The 19,417-nt window shown below is 42.7% G+C and overlaps 1 protein-coding gene across 4 annotated transcripts in view; it reads right to left on the bottom strand.

The window, feature by feature from the left end:
• Nucleotides 1-19,417, bottom strand: part of SLC1A2 (solute carrier family 1 member 2) — a 114,112-nt gene that overhangs the window by 13,018 nt on the left and 81,677 nt on the right. For 3 of the 4 annotated variants that reach the window (XM_039536664.1, XM_039536663.1, XM_039536666.1), the window contains 3 exons: nt 12,964-13,197; nt 6,999-7,193; nt 2,100-2,234 (listed from right to left, as the gene is read on the bottom strand). In XM_039536664.1, the coding sequence (XP_039392598.1) occupies nt 2,100-2,234; nt 6,999-7,193; nt 12,964-13,197 (564 nt within the window). The remainder of the gene's footprint in view (nt 1-2,099; nt 2,235-6,998; nt 7,194-12,963; nt 13,198-19,417) is intronic. The other variant, XM_039536665.1, reaches the window with a different exon arrangement.

Raw genomic sequence — 19,417 nt, 5'->3', positions numbered from 1 at the left:
TTTCCCTAAAAAACCCAAACAAACCACATGCTGCATTTATACATCCTCCTTCCAGCAGCAGAACCCTATCTACTTGGCCTATTTTGAGTTCCAATGAAAACATATATTTAAAACCTGAGCACGGACCTCCTCTTGTCCTGCCACTCCTAGCTGCAAATTCCTACGCCATTTTCCTGTTTTGAGCCATGACTTCACCAATGTATTTAAAACCACACAATATCCTCTTTGCCCTTCTCCAGCTGCCTGCTGAGCCCCACCCTGGTTCCCCATTCTGAGCTATGATTTCACACAATTACGATATAGTTTTTAAAATCATGTTTTCCCTTTGCTTGCCCCAGCTGTAAATTCCTGCCTCATTTTCCCCTATAGCTGGGACTGGAGCTGGCAACTGTTCTTAGATGCTGGTGTCTCACAGACAGGGTGATACACTGACAGGGTGTAACTGAAGAAAATCCCTCGTCTCAGATCTAGCAGATATATCACAGAAGGATGGCTACAGGGGCTATGTTATGGGGTGGATTGAGACCTTGAATGCTTCCCAATAAGGCAACAAGGGCCAATGGCAACAAGGGATAAATAGCACATTATGTCACTAAAGTTTCAAAGTCAAATACTCAGATGCATCAATTGGGCTGCTGGGGATTCCCCTGGCATGGGGAAATCAGTAAGTGGTATAAAGCTGGCATAGCTAGTGTTACACTTCTTCCCAGCATTACTACCTGCAACCTTATAGCTTAGGCTGTGTAGTGATATGCTGAAGCAGGAAAGGCAGTGACCGGAGTGCACTGTGCTACTGCAATTCAGGCTGATGTAAAGGTTTCTAGGGGCCTGTCACCAATCAGTGCAACTTAGAGGAGCCCTGGGACTGCACTAAGTTGTGTTGATGGGATGAACTGGTCCCTGGGAACTCTGTGGCAAGGTGGCACAAAGATGTCTATGCCTCCAATCTAAAATGTACCTGAGGATCTGACTCTGGGTGTCTTATTGTTGTTATAATTATTAATGGGGCTTCTAAATCCCAGAGGTGAGGAACAGAAAGCTCTGGGAGAAGGGTTGAACAGGTGGACGTCTCTTGGCTGAGGATCTGCAATGGCACTGAAAGGACTCTAATCCCAAAACCCTGAGGTTGAAAGGTAGGTCAGGTCATGTTTTAGAGAATCTCCTGGTAAAAACTGACCAGGAATATCCTTCCATTTTCCAGTTTGCTTTCTCATTTCATTTGGTTTGTGGGCTCCTTTAGGACATTCATCCTATAGTGTCTTTGCTGAGAAGAACTCAATGAAGAAACCTGATTCTATTAGGAACGTAGAATGTGCTATGCTGGATGGATCAGTGGTCCATCACATCTGTAGCTCTATCTCCATAAGTACCTGATGCTTCAGAGAAAGGTGTAAGACTCCCATAACATAACAGACAACTATTATCATGGGGGTACGGTGGGGGGATTTCTTCCTAACCTCAAGCAGTTGGCTGTATCCTGAAGCATGTTCATTCTAGCTAATGTAACTGGAGATGACATTATTAATACAAATGCCCAATGCCATCTAAAATCCTTCTGTTCTAGACAGGCATCACTGCAGTACCCATCCACAGACTTGGTACCCAACCCTCCATTTAGACAAGAATTATAATAAGGAAACATAAAAGCAGAGTTAAATAACTGTTATTGAACTATGTTTGTAGTTTGGAACAACAGCTTGGAAGGTTACATATCTCTAGGGAATGTAGTGGCTTTGGCAGGAGTCTGTGACTCAAGCCTCTTAGGGACAGGATCCTCAGCTGGTATAAATTGTCATAGCTCCATTGAAGTCAATTGTTTAAGTCAACTGACTTCAGTGTAACTATTGCAAATTACACCAGCCATAGTTTAGATCTGCCCTTTAGGTTCTATTTCTTGTTCTAATGCTGACTTAAGTGGCCCATGTCAAACCACTTCACCTATCTGTGCCTCAGTTGCTCCATCTGTACAATAGGTATATTTTAGTGTGCTTTGAGATCCATGATTGAAAGATAGCAGAGAAGAGTAAATCATTATTTGTTACTTGATGTAAGTACATGATGACTTCTTCGGATTGAATCATGGAGTCACTATTACTTACAAGAGCCAGTCAACAGCAACAAGCAGACTGATGTCCTGAGTAGGGAGACCCACTGCAGTGAGGATGAGAAGCATGGTGACCAGTCCTGCACTGGGTATACTGGCAGCTCCAACACTTGCTAAGGTGGCTGTCAGACTGTAAGAACAAACACAGTATTGGGTAACAACAAGGAGGATGTGACTTTCAATGTGTACTCACTTGATCAAAACAAAAGGTTGGTTTTCACCTGGCATGTCCCAGAAAATGCAGGGCTGCATAACTACTAGACATGGGCTCAAGCCACAACTTTGAGGATTCTGTTCCTCCACCAACTCCAATTTAAGAGTGTTCAGATCTGGGGGGTTTGTTCAGACTACTATACAGATAAAGGCAATTTGCAACATTCATACCGTTAGCCTGGTTTTGATTTTCAACCTCCTTCCCTACATTTCAGAGATGTTTGAATCCAGGGCTTTTACCCATATCCACCTCCACATTCCAACTGGAATTTCTGCAGTGTAGGGACTGCAGGCTGAATTTCCAGTGCGGTTCATTAATGTTAATTTACAGAGCTTGCAGATCGTTTTGTGAGATAATAGTATGGGGGCAGGGCAGGCTCCAAGTTTTTTGCCACCCCAAGCAAAAAAAATTCCCTGCGCTCCCCCCGGCCCCGCCCCAACTTCACCCCTTCCCTGCCCCATTCCAACCCTTTCCCCAAATCCCCAGCCCCGCCTCCTCCCCCGGGCGCACCGCACTTCCCCTCCTACCCCTCCCTCCCAGGGAGGGAGAGGGGAGAAGCGGAGCAGCAGCGCACTCAGGGGAGTAGGCAACAGTAACCCCTGGGTTACTTCCTGAAGCCCTTCTTGCGTCACCCGCTGCCGCAGCTCACCTCCGCTCAGGGCCGGCTCCCGGCTTTTTGCGCCCCAAGCCAAAAAAAAAAAAAAAAAGGAGCCGGTGTGCCGCCTCTTGGAAAGTGCCACCCCAAGCCCATGCTTGGAGCACTGGTGCCTAGAGCAGGCCCTGTGTGGGGGAATTGGTTGTTATCAATAAGGAAATGGTGAAAGACCATGTATCCTACAGTCACATGCTCCAAACTCTGGGAGCTTGTGATAAACCAAGCCCAGATACAAAGTACTCTTGTTCTGGTTTGCAAAACCAACATTCAGCCAATTAGGTTTTGCGAATCCAGAGCCATGCCTACTTTTGCTCCAGTTAGTAGAATGTGAAAGTCGAGTACAGTGAATGTCTGTGCTACAAATGCTGGAAGTCTGAAAAACCAGGCTACAGCTTCAGAGACACTAGGCATTCCTTTGTAGAATGGAAAATAAATTAGGCAGCAAGGGAGCCAAAGAACAATAAAAAAATATAAAAGAAGTCTCTGTCTGTCTGAAATAGATCACGCTATTTACTACTACATTTGAGATGCTGTGGGTTCACCAAGGAATTAATTTTAAAGTGCTTCCAATAAAGAGGTGGGGGAATAAGTGCCTCCATGGGGTAAATACTTGGCTACAGCATGGTGCTAATGTGAGGACACAGTATTTTAGCCCCTACCATTTCCAGGATTATCATCTCCAAGGGGTAGGTTGCTTTGCTAGGTTTGGTTGTTGGGTTAAAGCAGAAATGCCCAAAAGGGCAGATCTGAGGTGCAAAAAGGAGAGTTACTAAACCTGCCTGAGCCTGCATTTGGGTCATTTGAACCTAACCCCAGCATTGCTAGTTGGGGTTGGCAGACATAAGAGAACAACCTTCTATCCATTTGCACTGCCATATCAGAACATAGTCTGAGTGTCACAACACAAATGTCATCCCATTTCCTATGGCTAATCCACAGGACCACTGCTGTCAACCTCATTCCGATCTCACACCAGCATACATCAAGAATAATTCTGGGAAGTTCAGGAGGTCAACTGCACTAGTGTACAAATGGTGTGAAATCTGAATCAGGCACAGTGAGACAATTCTTTAGAGTAGGAGCAAGAAGAATAATTCAGATCCACAAGTCCCAGAAATTCCTCTGCCAGCAAATATTTTATTAGCAACTCATCTTTAAAAAGAATGTTCTTATTGCTAAAAACTAAATTGTATTATTCAAGGTCCAACTTTACAGCATCTGCCTTTGAGAGAAGCAACCTAACTCCTTTAAAACCATATTTTATTATTGTAAGTAACCTGCAGGAGGTAAAGAACTGGAAAATATGTTGCTAATATAGTTGGGCAAGAAACACAACACTAGAAATTCCAGTGCAGGCACTTCTTTATCCTGAAAAGGGGTTAGCTAAGAGGAAGGTGGGTGGATTAGAGACACAAGGAAAAGGCAAACTTGGCAGCATTCATGTGTGGTTTGAATTATTATGATTCAAAATGTCAGGCTTAGTGCATTTGTCATGTTTTCCATTGTAAACGAATTCAGCTGCAACAGTCATAACTTTGCCATTCTCTTTTTTTAGTAACAGGATCGAATATGACTTTAAATTGGATTACAGTAAAACATGCCAAAATTATACTTACCTAACTTAAATGTGTGTATTCCTTTGAGCTTCCAGGTATTTCCACACAGTTCTATATGTAATGATTTGCCATAGTAGGAATATATCTACTGTACTCTGGCTTAATGTGAGCACACTGAGATAGAATTTAAGATCTACGGTCTCCAGTCTATTTCGCTGTAACGATAGCTCAGGGGTGTCAAACTCATTTCATGTGGCAGGACTGATCTGATACCCTGCCACTTGGGTCAGCAAAAGTTATTAAAATAGAAATAGATCAATATAAACCATGTTGGTAGTTATTTACATTCACCCTTAGATTTATCTGAAGTTTCCATTTCTTTGACTTGCCATGTTGGGGTACCTATTCTCCAGCCAGCGGGTAAGCTGTCTTCAGTGCCACTTCCCCTCACCCAGCCATGTTCCAACTTCTCCAAGACTTGTACCTCTCTAGTGCCTCTTGAACATGACCAAGTGGTTCTACACCTGCACATGAGGGATTGCTGGGCCATATGGGGACATGAGCTGTAGCGCACACAAGTGTTTTCCTCTCTAACTCCCCTGGGTGGACCCTGCTGGAACACACTAAATGTCCCTTACTGAGCATTGATGTAGTCCTGCTTGAAATGGGTGACATCCCTGTGTGATGGGGTGCACTTCCCACACCTGCCCTGAGAAGACTGAATTAGGCCAAGCACACCCAATTAACCAATTAAGTGGCAGACCGGAAAGATATTTAGGCTAGGAGGAAGCCGCTAATTGGAATCTAGATCACCTGAGAGGGAACAGATGGGGCTTACATAAAGCCAAGAGACTGGCAACAAAAAGGAGGCTACAGGGTGAAGAGTGGTAGTCACGCTCCCTGAGGGAAGGAGGATGAGGAATTCCTGAGACCTAGTAGACCCTAGAAGAGAGGGACTTGACTAGTGTGAGTGGAAGCAGAATAGGAAGTAGCCCCAGGGCAAGAGCAGTAAGGTTATGGAAGCTGCAGACCTTGACTGCTCGGTAAAGGGACCTGGACTGGAACCCAGAGTAGAGGGTGGCCTTCTTACCAACTAAGCCTACCAGAGTGGTATGGCTAGGGATAATGAACTAGCAGACTGAGTCACAGCAGTAGGGCAGTGGATGTGAGGACTGTTGAATCTGTTTGTCCAGAGATACCTGGAAAGTATCATACCCCGGAAGGGAAAACCACTTACTGTTCTGTCCAGGGGGCTGAATCACAAAGAGGAAGCAGCAGCTCCTGGAGCAAGAGAAGGGCTGCAGACAGAAAGTGAGGGACTGCTACTGCTGGAAAGGGGTGTTAACTGAGCAGAACTAATCCCCAGAACAGCCTGGAGGAGGAACTATCAAGTGGTGAGTAGAATACCCTGTGACTCCCAGCCTTGCTTCTAGGAACTGAAGGGCTACATCAATACTTGTGCCACAGCAACACTCATTGTAAATGTGGCATGGGGAGGCATATATGCCCCTCTTCCCCTAATCAAAGGGGCTGCCTAGAGACCTAGTCGGCCCCAGGACAAGTGTAAAAGTGCATGAGGGCTGCTCTCATGTCTACTGGCAGATGGCAGCTCCCAAGAAATCCCTCTGCTCGTCTGGACTATGCCAGAATATGTTACACTGCAGCCATATCTCTTCGCTACCATTGCCCCCTCACAGCCGGAAAATGCCTTGCACCAAGGGCATTATTTTTATTATTAATTGGCAAAATAAGAGGGAATAACCCAAGCTAACCATATGGATACTTTCTATGGGAAAGTCTTTTTCTATTAGTACTTGTATGGACTTTCTAAATAATTAATGTCCTGTACCTAGCTTGGAGCATCCCTCTGCATCTAACTAAGTTTATTATGTTGGACAGATAAGACCGTTGCTTTGAACCTTGTGTTGTACAATATATATGGAGATATACCTGTCTCACTCAGCTGAAAGGTCATTGAGTCCAGCCCCCCATTTTCACTAGCAGGACCAAGTACTGATTTTACCCCAGATCCCTAAGTGGCCCTCTCAAGGATTGAGCTCACAATCCTGTGTTTAAGCAGGTAAATGCTCAAACCACTGATCTATCCCTCCCTCCTGTACAGTTACTCCTGTACAAAATGAGTTTAAAATGTTACTAACCCAGAAGTCACAAATGATGGCAACACACAGTACAAGGCAGTGGAGAATCAATTTAGGAAGTCTTACAGCCTGTATTAATACAGGAGGTTGGATTAGAGGATCACAATGGTTCGTTCTGGTCTTAGATCCTATGAATCAGGGCCATATCTATTTAACAGTCTTATCCATTGAATGCCACTGTTAGAAGCCAAAGTCCACACATTTCACTGTGTAAGAATACATAGGCATTCAGAAGCCATCACTGCGTCTTCATGCTATACAGTCTTCTAAATCAAAGACCCAGTTCTTTGCAGAAACATATAGAACCCACCTCACAGTGACTATCTGCCCACCATCCAACACAATTCCATTCATCTGTGCTATGAAGATGGCAGCAACTGCTTCATAAAGGGCCGTCCCATCCATGTTTATCGTTGCTCCAACAGGCAGGACAAATCTTGTGACACGCTTATCAATGCCCAAGTTTTCTTCAAGACAACGGAAAGTGACAGGTAATGTACCAGCACTAAAAGAATGAGCAAAGACATGAAGAAAGACAGGGTTACATGGTACACAATATTCTTGCATGATGGAACAAGATCAGAACTATTGCAATTTTGCTATGACCATTTCCTTTCTCATGTCCAATACGTGCACTAAAGAACGTGCAACCAAATAGAAGTTACTGAATTCTATGGGAAAGACAAGCTCAGTGCTTAATATGTGATTTTTAGTACCTCATTGCTAGAAAGCTGGCAACATTTCATATTTTCCCTTCCTCTGCCAAATTTTGTTGTTTTTAATCCTCCTGTGTCCATAAACCTCTTTTCAATCAAGACACACTTCAGTATTAACTGGAGGTGAGATTCTGGGTCACACAGGGGCTAGTTGGAATTTCTATCCAATTTATGAATTCTTTCTTGGATTTTTTTCAAAGCACAGAGCCAAATGACTTTTTGCGATGGGAATTCAAATCAATACTGAAGGGTCAAATCCTGCTTCTCTTCAGTTGTGGAGGTGTTCTTTGCAGAAGAACCAGTGGCCTATGCACTCCTCATTCAGAGTTTGGGGGACAGCAAGGCTGGCGCTGAGGAACAGGTGCTTGTGTGGATCTTCCTCGCCATCCCCTCTGTAGGGAGCAGAGCAAGCTATTTCACCCATTGGGCCTGAGTACCCTCAGCAGTGTTGTTCCAAACCACTCTTTCTGTCCAGTGAATTGAGATTCCTTCCTCTGCTGCCCAAGTGTGCTTAGCTCAGCTGAATGATCTGCCTCTAAATTAATGAATCCAATTCAATTACATGTATTGATGCTTTTCATTTTCAGTGCTTGACTCTGGTCCAACCCTCCACTAAAGTAACTTGGTTACATCCTGACCAGAGTCACTTCTGAAAAGTGAACACTGTTCTGGGGAAATTCCTGTTAAGAGCAGTTGCTCAGTATAAAGATAGCTGAAGCGTGTCTGTACCAACTCGTTTGCATACCCCCATGTGAGCTAATGGAAATTTCTCAAAGGTCATCCTGATTACTGTATCAATACTAGTTTTGGTCTGACAAGAATGTTTACTGTTGCTTATAGTGAGCAGAACAAAGGGCTGAATTCACTAAAATATACTACAATAAAGCCTTACTACATAGTGCATATACTGCCTTGCAACTTCAGTATTTAACATATTCATTACTTAGTCCCCATAGTGATTCTATGAAGTAGGACAATATAGATATCCCCATTTTACAGAAGGGTAAAATGAGAAACCAAAAGATTAAGTGACTTCTTCAATATCCCAGATGAAGTGTCAGAGGCCAATTTGGTGTTCGTATTCCTGGCTCCTGGTCCTGTGCTTATAATGCTTGACTGCTTTTCTCACTCACTGAGCTATATGAACCTGGTAAATAGCTTCAGCCAACTCTGTTCTGGCACCCATATGGTTTAGTTTTTTACCACAGCCAACCAAATATTCATTCTGGGTGTCACACAAAATATATATTAAAAAACCAGAATAATCTCACTTCAAGATGGGAAATGTAAGGCATATTCCCCCATGAGCTGCCTTAGTAGTCCATGTATATGGCTGTTTGCATGTATGAAGATGGCTGAATGTATATTGTGGGTCATTGACGGAGGAGTACTTCCTGTTTTTTCACTCTGCTATGCTGTGCTGACTTCCATGACAAAGGGATTTCCATATCTTATTCCTCAGAAAGGGAAAACACAGTTCGGACACACCATTGATGTTCAATTAAATAAGCTTCATTTTCTTCTACATGAGTCACTTTTCACAACTTCGAGCGGAGATGAAAGTATGTACATGGCAGTAGCCTACCTAGGGCTGCTGTAACTGACTCCCCCTGGTTTTGCCATTTACATTGAGGTGTTGCTTTGTAATTTGGAAGACAAGCAAGACTTTTCCCCCTTAATTTTACTTTCTTTTTTTAACATAGGTGAATTTTGTGCTCATGAATGGTTTGACTGCTCTGGGTCTGAAAGTGCTTTTTATCACCTCTGAAAGAAGTGCAGGGTAGGTAAAAGCAGTACAAGATTGTCCTAACAATCTTAATCATGGTATGAGGAAGTATTTGATTGTCCAAGAATTTTGGCTTCTCAGTAAGGACCTAAACAAGAGTGCCAGCTGCAATAGTGTGATAGTTATTTTTGTGATGTGGACACTTGTCTATAAGAATTTGGACTGAACTACTGCATCATTTCACACAGGCCTCTGAACAGCTGTCAAATGTAAAGACTTCCAGGTTATATGTGAACCAGTGGGTGAGATCTGGTCGTAACAACAGATTTTTTTTTCTGTGGAAAATTGTGATTGTTTTGGTGAATAAAACATTTTGGACACAACCCAACATTTTTCAGCCAAAACCTTTTGGTTGAAAACCGAACACTTTGATTCAGAAATGCTGCCTCAGTGCCACATTGAAGTTGTAGTTTTTTTGTCTCTTAGGCCCCCATTCTCCTCTATGGGCCAGGCTCCCAGGCCAGATATCTCCCCTGATCCATCACAATCTCCTGTCTTGTTGAGCCACTGCAGTGCATCATAGAAGTCACTAGCTATGGTGCATCATGAGAGAGGGCTGTGGGTTCAGAACCCATAGAGGGGAAATAAGGGCAAGACTTTATTTAGTCGAAAACCCAATTTTCCATTGAAAACCAATGATCTCTAGAGAAAAGCACCATGTCTTATTACCAGTTCCTTAGGGCTAGTCTACCCTTACCTGCCGGGTCGACGCGGTGAGTTCAACTTCTCGGAGTTCAAACTACCGCGTCTAATCTAGACGTGATAGTTCGAACTCCCCGCGCGCTCCGGTCCTCCACCACTGCAAACGGCAGTGGCGGAGTCGACCTTGGAGCCGCGGACTTCGATCCCACGGCGTCTGGATGGGTGAGTAGTTCGAACTAGGGTACTTCGAGTTCAGCTACGCTATTCACGTAGCTGAACTTGCGTACCCTAGTTCGACCCCCACCCTTAGTGTAGACCTGCCCTTAGTCATCATAAGAACATAAGAAAGGCCGTACCGGGTCAGACCAAAGGTCCATCTAGCCCAGTATCTGTCTACCGACAGTGGCCAATGCCAGGTGCCCCAGAGGAAGTGAACCTAACAGGCAATGATCAAGTGATCTCTCTCCTGCCATCCATCTCCATCCTCTGACGAACAGAGGCTAGGGACACCATTCTTACCCATCCTAGCTAATAGCCATTTATGGACTTAGCCACCATGAATTTATCCAGTCCCCTTTTAAACATTGTTATAGTCCTAGCCTTCACAACCTCCTCAGGTAAGGAATTCCACAAGTTGACTGTGCGCTGCGTGAAGAAGAACTTCCTTTTATTTGTTTTAAACCTGCTGCCTATTAATTTCACTTGGTGACCCCTAGTTCTTGTATTATGGGAATAAGTAAATAACTTTTCCTTATCCACTTTCTCAACATCACTCATGATTTTATATACCTCTATCATGTCCCCCCTTAGTCTTCTCTTTTCCAAGCTGAAGAGTCCTAGCCTCTTTAATCTTTCCTCATATGGGACCCTCTCTAAACCCCTAATCATTTTAGTTGCCCTTTTCTGAACTTTTTCTAGTGCTAGAATAAAATCAAGTCTCCAACTCCCTTTCCATTTACTGATTAGCAGATCTGTGCTCTAGATGAAAGACTAAACAATTCAGATCCTTATCCAAACCACTTTACCCGTCCAAACTTGGCCGAAAGACACAGAAAAATAGACTTTTCAATGAGATTGAGTATCTCCTTCCTTCTGATTGGGCAAAATTTAGTTCCCAGTCCTAATTTGCAAAGAGCTCGTGGGATACCTGTTGCGTCATTTTTGGTAGAGAAGAGCCAGGTGCTGAGTTATTATAAATATAAATAGAACTTTATTTAGGTCAAAGTGCACAGACATACCTTGTGGTTTTCTAGCTCTCAGACTAACTAAACAGCTTGTGCTACTCAATATCATCACTCAGGGTATTCCTAAATTCCAGCCCTGAGGAAGCAGTCATAGGGGAAACTGCTGGTGACAGCAGCAAAGAATCCTGTGGCACCTTATAGACTAACAGACGTTTTGCAGCATGAGCAACTTGCACTTGCATCCGACGAAGTGGGTATTCACCCATGAAAGCTCATGCTGCAAAACGTGTGTTAGTCTATAAGGTGCCACAGGATTCTTTGCCGCTTTTACAGATCCAGACTAACACGGCTACCCCTCTGATGCTGGTGACAGTACAGGACCTTCATCTACCTCTTGTGTTCCCTACTTGAAACTTAGCATTGCAACTTCATTTAGAAGCAGCAATGTGACTATTGTGACAAATGTGAGACCTTGAAAACATGGAAACATTTCTACATTGAGCTGTGCCATGAGCTATGGGCAAAGGGATTACTCAAGTGTGACAGGTTTCAGTGGTATCCTGCTGTTAATTGATTTATCTCATTAGACTGACCTAACACTTGGGAAAGCACCCCCATCCTTTCATGTATTTATACCTGCTCCTGTATTTCTTTCTTCATACATCTGATGAAGTGGGTTCTAGCCCACAAAAGCTTATGCCCAAATAAATTTGTTAGTCTCTAAGGTGCCACAAGGACTCCTCTTTTTTTTTAACTCATAAATGTGTGTCTATATTTATCTTCATGAGATGGGGATTGTCTGCTAGCTCCAAGAAGGAGGGTTACTGTGCCACCCCAGGGAACTAAAATCAACAGGGGTAACTACTGCAGATCCTGGAACAGATAAACAGCTCCAGAGAAGTACCACCTCTGGGGCAAATTGCACATACTGGTTCAGACCCAGTTCAAAAGATGTGGCAGACAAGTTAAGGCTTTTGGTATAAAGTGTCAGCCTGAACTGGCTCGGGGAGCCTCACTTTGATCCTCAAACTTCCATGAAACTATAACCAAGAGGAAAAAGCCCTGCTGGAAGAGTGGGAAGGAGTGGAACTTGCCAGGATCTCCATGTGGAAGATGGGTAACATCTGGTAAGCTTAGCACACATGCAGAGCGTTTATTGTTTCAGGATATATTTCTCTGTAATACTTTTTCCCTAGAATAAATGTACTGTACTTTGTAAAAGCTGGCTTGTCATTGGTAAACACTGTCATAGCCTCTAGGAGAGAGTGGAACTGCAGGTGCTGGACTGAGATTAGAGCTGCTGGGATAGTTTCCGTGAATTGCAGGGGAACAGCAAGCCTAAATCCCTGGTCTGGAGAGAGAGGGATGTGGGTATCCACTCACAGAGAAGTGTTACTGGAGGCCTGCAATGTAAAGGGGCATGCTTGAGTAGACAACAGAGGAGGGCAGAGGTGCAGTTAACCCCAGAACTGTGACAAATATGGAGCCTTGTGACAATTATGGCTCTGTACATTTCCATTTAATAACTAGTAACACTCATAGCACTTCATCCACAGATCTTAAAGTGCTTAACCAAGGTGGGTAAGTAGCACTATCCCTATTTTACGGGTCAGGAAACTAAAGCACACATGTTACCTGATTTGCACAAGTTTACATATTGAGTCAGTGGCAGTGCAGGGAACAGAAGTCAGGTCCCCTGACATTCAGCCTGGGGCCACTATCCAGCCTCTATGGCCACTATCCATCCTGCCTCTCTTTAAAGCCTACAGAGTGTGAGGTAAAGATTTTTTTTTCCCAAATAGATTAAGGAGATCCAAAACTGTTTACTGATTGGTATTAATGATAAAATAACTTTCTAGTAAAGGTCAGAACAGCAGCTGCATAATGTCTAAATGGCAGCTAATGAGCTGCTAAAATATAAATAAGGTGGCAGTTCACATGGAGTACCTGGAAGCTGTGCCTAGAGCTGTGATCCATGCCTGGAAAATGCCAGCAAGGAATGTGAAGGGGCTTTTCCTTGTTATCACGAAGTACAGTGAAGGCAAGAAGATCCCACCGTGGATGAGAAGGCCCACGATCACCGTTACCATGTACATTCCAAGTTGCCTAGCAACCACTTCTAAGTCCTTAATTGCAATGATTTTCCCGCAAATAAGGCAGGCAATGCCGAAAGGAGAGTACCTAGGGGAAAAAAACAGAACAAACAGATGGAACTGATCCTTGCAGCATGCAGCCATAAAACCTGTGCACAAAAACATCTGGGACTATGGAGAGAGATCCAGACTTCTAGACTGAACACTTAGAGATGTGAAGAGGATACAGAACTACTGAATGATGGTGGTTCAGTGGCTGTCCTTCATGCCTCTCTTAATATGGTCTGAGTAAAGCCTATTCAGAGGAACCTGCCATAACACCCCACTAAAAGTAATACTACAATACTTCAGGGGCCAAATCCTGAGGTTTTTACTCAATTTCTACTTGTTTTTTTTACTCTCCACCATTGAATTCAATGTATGTTTGCAGAGTAAGGCTTTGACCCTAGAGTAATATCCCATAAGCAGGTAGTAACTGTACTATACATGGACGTGTTTTGGATCTTTACTGAAGAATACTGTATTTTGGTTATAATACTTCACTGTTATGTAGCATTTTTCATCAAGTTCAGGTCTGAATTATTTGTTGTAGATAAATGATCTGATGCATCTAGCCATTTTTCCTGTGCACCAATCTATTTTGTGCTCATTGAATTGTTTCAACAAGCAGTTTTTAATCTATGGATTGTTTGTTAACTATATGCTTTGATTACCTGTGGTGTGTGACTGGTCACCTAAGTTACATGGTATTACTTTTGCTCTTTGATTTTAAATGGGAATAACAATAACACATTTTGGTACTACATAATTTTTAAGAACATAAGACTAGCCATACTGCGTCAGACTAAAGGTCAATCTAGCCCAGTATCCTTTCAACTGCCAGTGGCCAATGCCAGGAGCGTCAGAAGAAATGAAGAGAACAGGTAATCATCAAGTGATCCATCCCATTGTCCATTCCCAGCCTCTGTTTGCCAGAACCTGGGAATGGACAAGGACACCATCCCTGCCCATCCTGGCTAATAGCCATAGATAGGTTTATCTTCCATTAATTTATCTAGTTCTCTTTTTAACCCTATTATAGTTTGTGCCTTTACAACATCCTCTGGCAAAGGGTTCCACAGACTGACTGTGCATGGTGCATTGTTCATTTATTATACTTCTAATAAATGACAAATAATGTGTGCAAGGAATGCCTTCATGTCATGTGAATGTGAGTTCATACAAGTTAACATTTACTCCACCTCAGAGGAGTCAGTACAAATTTTATACATTACTTCCATACATTTTTACCTTTATCAGGAAGGTTTAAGTGGGACATAAATGTTGCAGAGGTTTGTGCTGGGCTACTCTGCACAGGGATGAATTTAGTCACATTGAAAAGCCTTTCCAAAACATTCATGTAAACAAATCTCCTTTGTTGAATCTTCACAAACACCAGCTAAGAAAGTCCTCAACACATTTGAAGCAAGGAGACATTTTTCATTGTTAAGAATGTTCGCAAATGCTGGTTTATGGTACTCATCTTGCTCAGCTTCTTTTTATAACATTCCTGCTGTGAGGAAACTGTACTTTTAGAGGAAGAGCAAACAATAAAATGTCCCTCCTGAATAAAAAGGGAGGGGGGTCTAAGTTTTCAAAAGTGGCTAGTGATTATGGGTGCCTAACTTGAGAGGATTTGAAGGGATCTGAGTTTCAGAGGGCAGGAGCAAAGGGCTTTCTGAAAATCGGGCGCTTTCAGTTTTCTCAGATGTGGCACCAATAAGAATGGCCATCTGAGTCAGACCAAAGGTCCATCCAGCTCAGTATCCTGTCTACCAACAGTCGCCAATACCAGGTGCTCCAGAGAGAGTGAATCTAACAGGCAATGATCAAGTGATCTCTCCCCTACCCTTCCATCTCCACCCTCTGACAAACAGAGGCTAGGGACACCGTTCCTTACCCATCCTGGCTAATAGCCATTAATGGACTTAACCTCCATGAATTTATCTAGTTGTCTTTTAAACCCTGTTATAGTCCTAGCTTTCAAACCCTCCTCAGGCAAGGAGTTCCACAGGTCGACTGTGCGCTATGTGAAAAAGAGCTTCCTTTTATTTGTTTTAAACCTGTTGCCCATTAATTTCATTTAGTGGCCCCTAGTTCTTATATTATGGGAACAAATAAATAACTTTTCCTTATTCACTTTCTCCACACCACTCATGATTTTTATATACCTCTATCATATCCCCCCAGTCTTTTCCAAGCTGAAAAGTCCTAGCCTCTTTAATCTCTCCTCATATGGGACCTGTTCCAAACCCCTCATCATTTTAGTTGCCCTTTTCTGAACTTTTTCTAAAGCTAGTATATCTTTTTAGAGATGAGGAGACCACATCTGTAAGCAGTATTCAAGATGTGGGCGTACCATGGATTTATATAACGGCAGTAAGATATTCTCCGTCTTATTCTCTATCTCTTTTTAAATGATTCCTAACATCCTGTTTGTTTTTTTGACTGCTGCTGTACCCTGTGCGGATGTCTTCAGAGAACTATCCACGATGACTCCAAGATCTCTTTCCTGATTAGTTGTAGCTAAATTAGCCCTCATCATATTGTATGTATAGTTGGGGTTATTTTTTCCAATGTGCATTACTATACATTTATCCACATTAAATTTAATTTGCCATTTTGTTGCCCAATCACTTAGTTTTGTGAGATTTTTGAAGTTCTTCACAGTCTGCTTTGATCTTAACTATCTTGAGCAGTTTAGTATCATCTGCAAACTTTGCCACCTCACTGTTTACCCCTTTCTCCAGATCACCCAAAAAATGGCACCTTACTTCACTAGTCACTTACAAATTTAGGCGTAATATTTCAAACCATTTCATCAGTTGCTGTGCAGTCTGTGTTTCCTATAAGATTCACCAAGGATAATCCTTGTAGAGGGATATACAGCATCACCACTGTAGTAAGATGAGGCCCTGAAACAAGCCTTGTATCAGAGGCCCAGAATGAGGCCTGAACTAAAGTAATGGTCAAGACTTTGCTAACATAAAGTAAAGTTAAGCTCTGAGCCAGAGGCAGGCTCTGCTCACAGAAGTTGGCAAGAAGAAGGCTGTTAATTGCATGTATACACATATCTAAAAGGTATCAAGTCCTAATAGGATGAACATGTGCCAGGATGGCACCAGAACATTCTGGTATGAACACATTCCACAGAGATAATGAGGAACAGGCTGACCCATCGTAAAGACAGGGTCAAAAGGATAATATAATGGATAGAGTTGTTTGTTCAAACCAATCTATACCGGGAGAGAAGCAGCACCCTAACATGTAGAGGTGTTGTACCTCAATACGTCAGGAGTGATGTGTAACGTGTTTGTTCCTGTATATAAGAATGCATCCCTGAGTAGATGTCTTTGTCCAGCCTAGGGGGCAGTGGAGAGTTCTGCCACTGATTGAGCTGCGTCCATTGTCAGGGAACACATATGTACTAGCAGAACCATAGACATCTGAGCTGGGGAGCTAGAGACAGTGTTTTGTTTGGCAATAAACCTGGCCGGATGTCTTCGTACCTTAATGGAGTCTGTGGTTATTGGGGGTTCTCTTGGGGTCTGCTGTGCCAGCTATCTGCGCAGAGCCGGGGCAGCACACAGAGGGAACACACACACACAGCTGACTGTTATCAACATTGAACAGAGCAGAGCACCACACTGGTGATATCTGATCTGGTGAGTAAGTGAGCTGTCTGCTCCAGGAATCGCAATCTAACATGACAGAAAACCACGAGCTATGGAACCCCCATTAACCCCTCCCTGAAAATCCCCACCGAGTTTAAAAAATATAATGGGGAAGAAACATGTAATGTAATTTGTAAGGCTAGGGCAGAGACTGGAGACTTAAAATGTAAAATATTGCAAACTATAACCATGGCTGTTAAATGGTTAAAACAGCACACCACAAAAAACACTGCATCTTAACTAAGGCACATTATTCAAAACAGTTTTGTTCAGTTGTCAGATGTCACTGGTGTGGTGCTCTGCTCTGTTTAATGTTGATAACAGTCGGCTGTGTGAGTGTGTTCCCTCTGCGTGCTGCCCCGGATATGTGTATATGTGCAATTAGCCTTCTTCTTGCCAACTTCTGTGAGCAGGGCTTGCTTAACTTTGCTTTATGTTAGTAAAGTCTTGACCATTACTTTAGTTCGGGCCTCAGGCCTCACTCCAGGCCTGTGATACAAGGCTTATGTTTCACGGCCTCATTTTACTACATTCTCCCACGTTTTGTCTTTTTATGGGGAGGATGTTTACCCATTGTCCCGGAAAAGCATAATGCATGGACTAAAGATAACTCAGTGGGCTAAACACTGTTATGTGGTTACCTTATTTTACCATCCATAACTCATGCCCCACCTGTCTTTTTAGTCTGCACATTCCCACATTCTACTGATAGACAGATTTTATTACCCAATTATTTTTAGTCCTTTATGGTGGCTTGGGAATGTGAGGCCCGGGACTATGACAGAGGAATGTAGTATTATGATTGAGCCTTAGAGGCACTCCCAAATAATTAATATATATGAATAATATGGATATGGCTATATATTTGTAGCGTATATGGGTATATATGTATAGTATGTATGTGTACATAGGACACCACCTTATATCCAAGCATAACCATGTTTTTCCAGTCTGGTGTTGAATTCTGGCCCTTTTACTGTGATGACACAGATAGAAACACACTCCTATTAGAGCAATTGCAGTTATCACCTGTATCATCATTAGTAGTAGGCTGAGTATTTTGAAATACTGGGATAGGCATTGTTATAGCGTGTTCCACAGTATTATGTATATGAGAAGTAAACAAGAAATTTGGAGTAGTGACACTACACCTGAGGTCTTTATATATAAATGTCTTGTAATTAGTTACTACCCAGTACTGTGCATTCATGTTCTGGGTTACCCTTACTGCTGGTTGTCCCCCTCTGGTAAGCTTTGCTGGGCAGGAAACAGGAATGGTTAGCTTCTCTGTTCCATGGATTGCATTACCCCATGTTACACCAGTAGTTGATGTAGATCCAGTTATTTTTATGGATGTTGTTTTTCAGAAAACCTACTAAATGGACAGTAACCAATTTATCAAATATTGCTGTGTCAGGATTTAGTATGTGTACCCAGACAACCAGATGTCCAATTTTATTTTATGTTCTTATGGCTCATAAGAGTCTCAAATCACTGGAATTGCCCAAGGGCCTGGAGCTTTCTTCAGAAAGAAATTTTGAATAGCTGGCGCGATGGCACCTTTGTATAAAGGAGGAAGGTTTTTATCTTTATGAACACAAAAAGCTGATTCTTGTCCCCTGCAACAATAATTCTTTAAAAAATCTGGGCAAAGATGAATAAGAGGTACAGCTGGTATCGCTCAGTCTCCCCTCTCTAGGACAGAGGAACATGTACTGAAACATCAATGAAAAACTAATTTTGTTCTACTGGTATGGCTCTGAAGCCAACAGAAGCTTTACATTACTGATTAGACCAAAGTAACAAGTTTTGCCCTGGGCGTGCTGGCCAGTGCTGCTTAAGTGGAATATTGGTAAACCCAGTTTCTTGGAGTATTTGAAGAATTATATTCATTGCTTGTCTATATATTAAAGAGCAGCAGATTATAATAAATCAAAATAGCCTTCCTCACAAAAGCTACACTGTCTATTTGTGGTGAGGGACCAGACTGAAAAAATAGAGAGACAGTAAGAAAATCAGGCTGTTGTTTTACCTCCTTTTCAGCTGTCATTATAGGCAGTCTCACACAGATAAGCGTCATTCTTATATAGTGCCTTCTGCCGGAAACCTCAAAACCTCAGTTACATTCCAGGCACTAATGAATAGCACCCCAATGAACTTAATTCATTTAAACCAAAGTGGTGTGTGAATTAAAGCTGCCAGAAACCCTAGAGTGCTATCTCCTGGCATTCCCCACCACTGCTAGCCAAGGTATGACATTATCCTGTGATGGGTGGGTGAGTGAAGGGCTTTTTGCTTCCTCTCTCTCTCTAGTTCATTAGTGCAGGACCCACAATGTACCAAAAGCAATAGGTTTTATGCCAAATGCTCCGGAGCGTGTTTTGTTCTGAAAGGCTATCTGTAGATGACACAGGCATACTTGGCACTTATATATAAACAGTAAATAGCTCTGGGGCAACTCTCAAATAAGTGATACAAAAGAAAAAAATCCTGCTCAAGAAATGTAAACAAGGCCTCCATCCCAACTGGCTGGAGTCACTCCATTGCTGGGATGTGGAAGGGAAGCTGTTCTGAATGGGCATGCCACACACTTTC

This window comes from Mauremys reevesii, linkage group 4, assembly GCF_016161935.1.
Source record: "Mauremys reevesii isolate NIE-2019 linkage group 4, ASM1616193v1, whole genome shotgun sequence".
In the NCBI taxonomy this organism is placed as follows: domain Eukaryota; kingdom Metazoa; phylum Chordata; order Testudines; family Geoemydidae; genus Mauremys; species Mauremys reevesii.
This window is presented reverse-complemented; position numbering and strand designations above follow the sequence as displayed.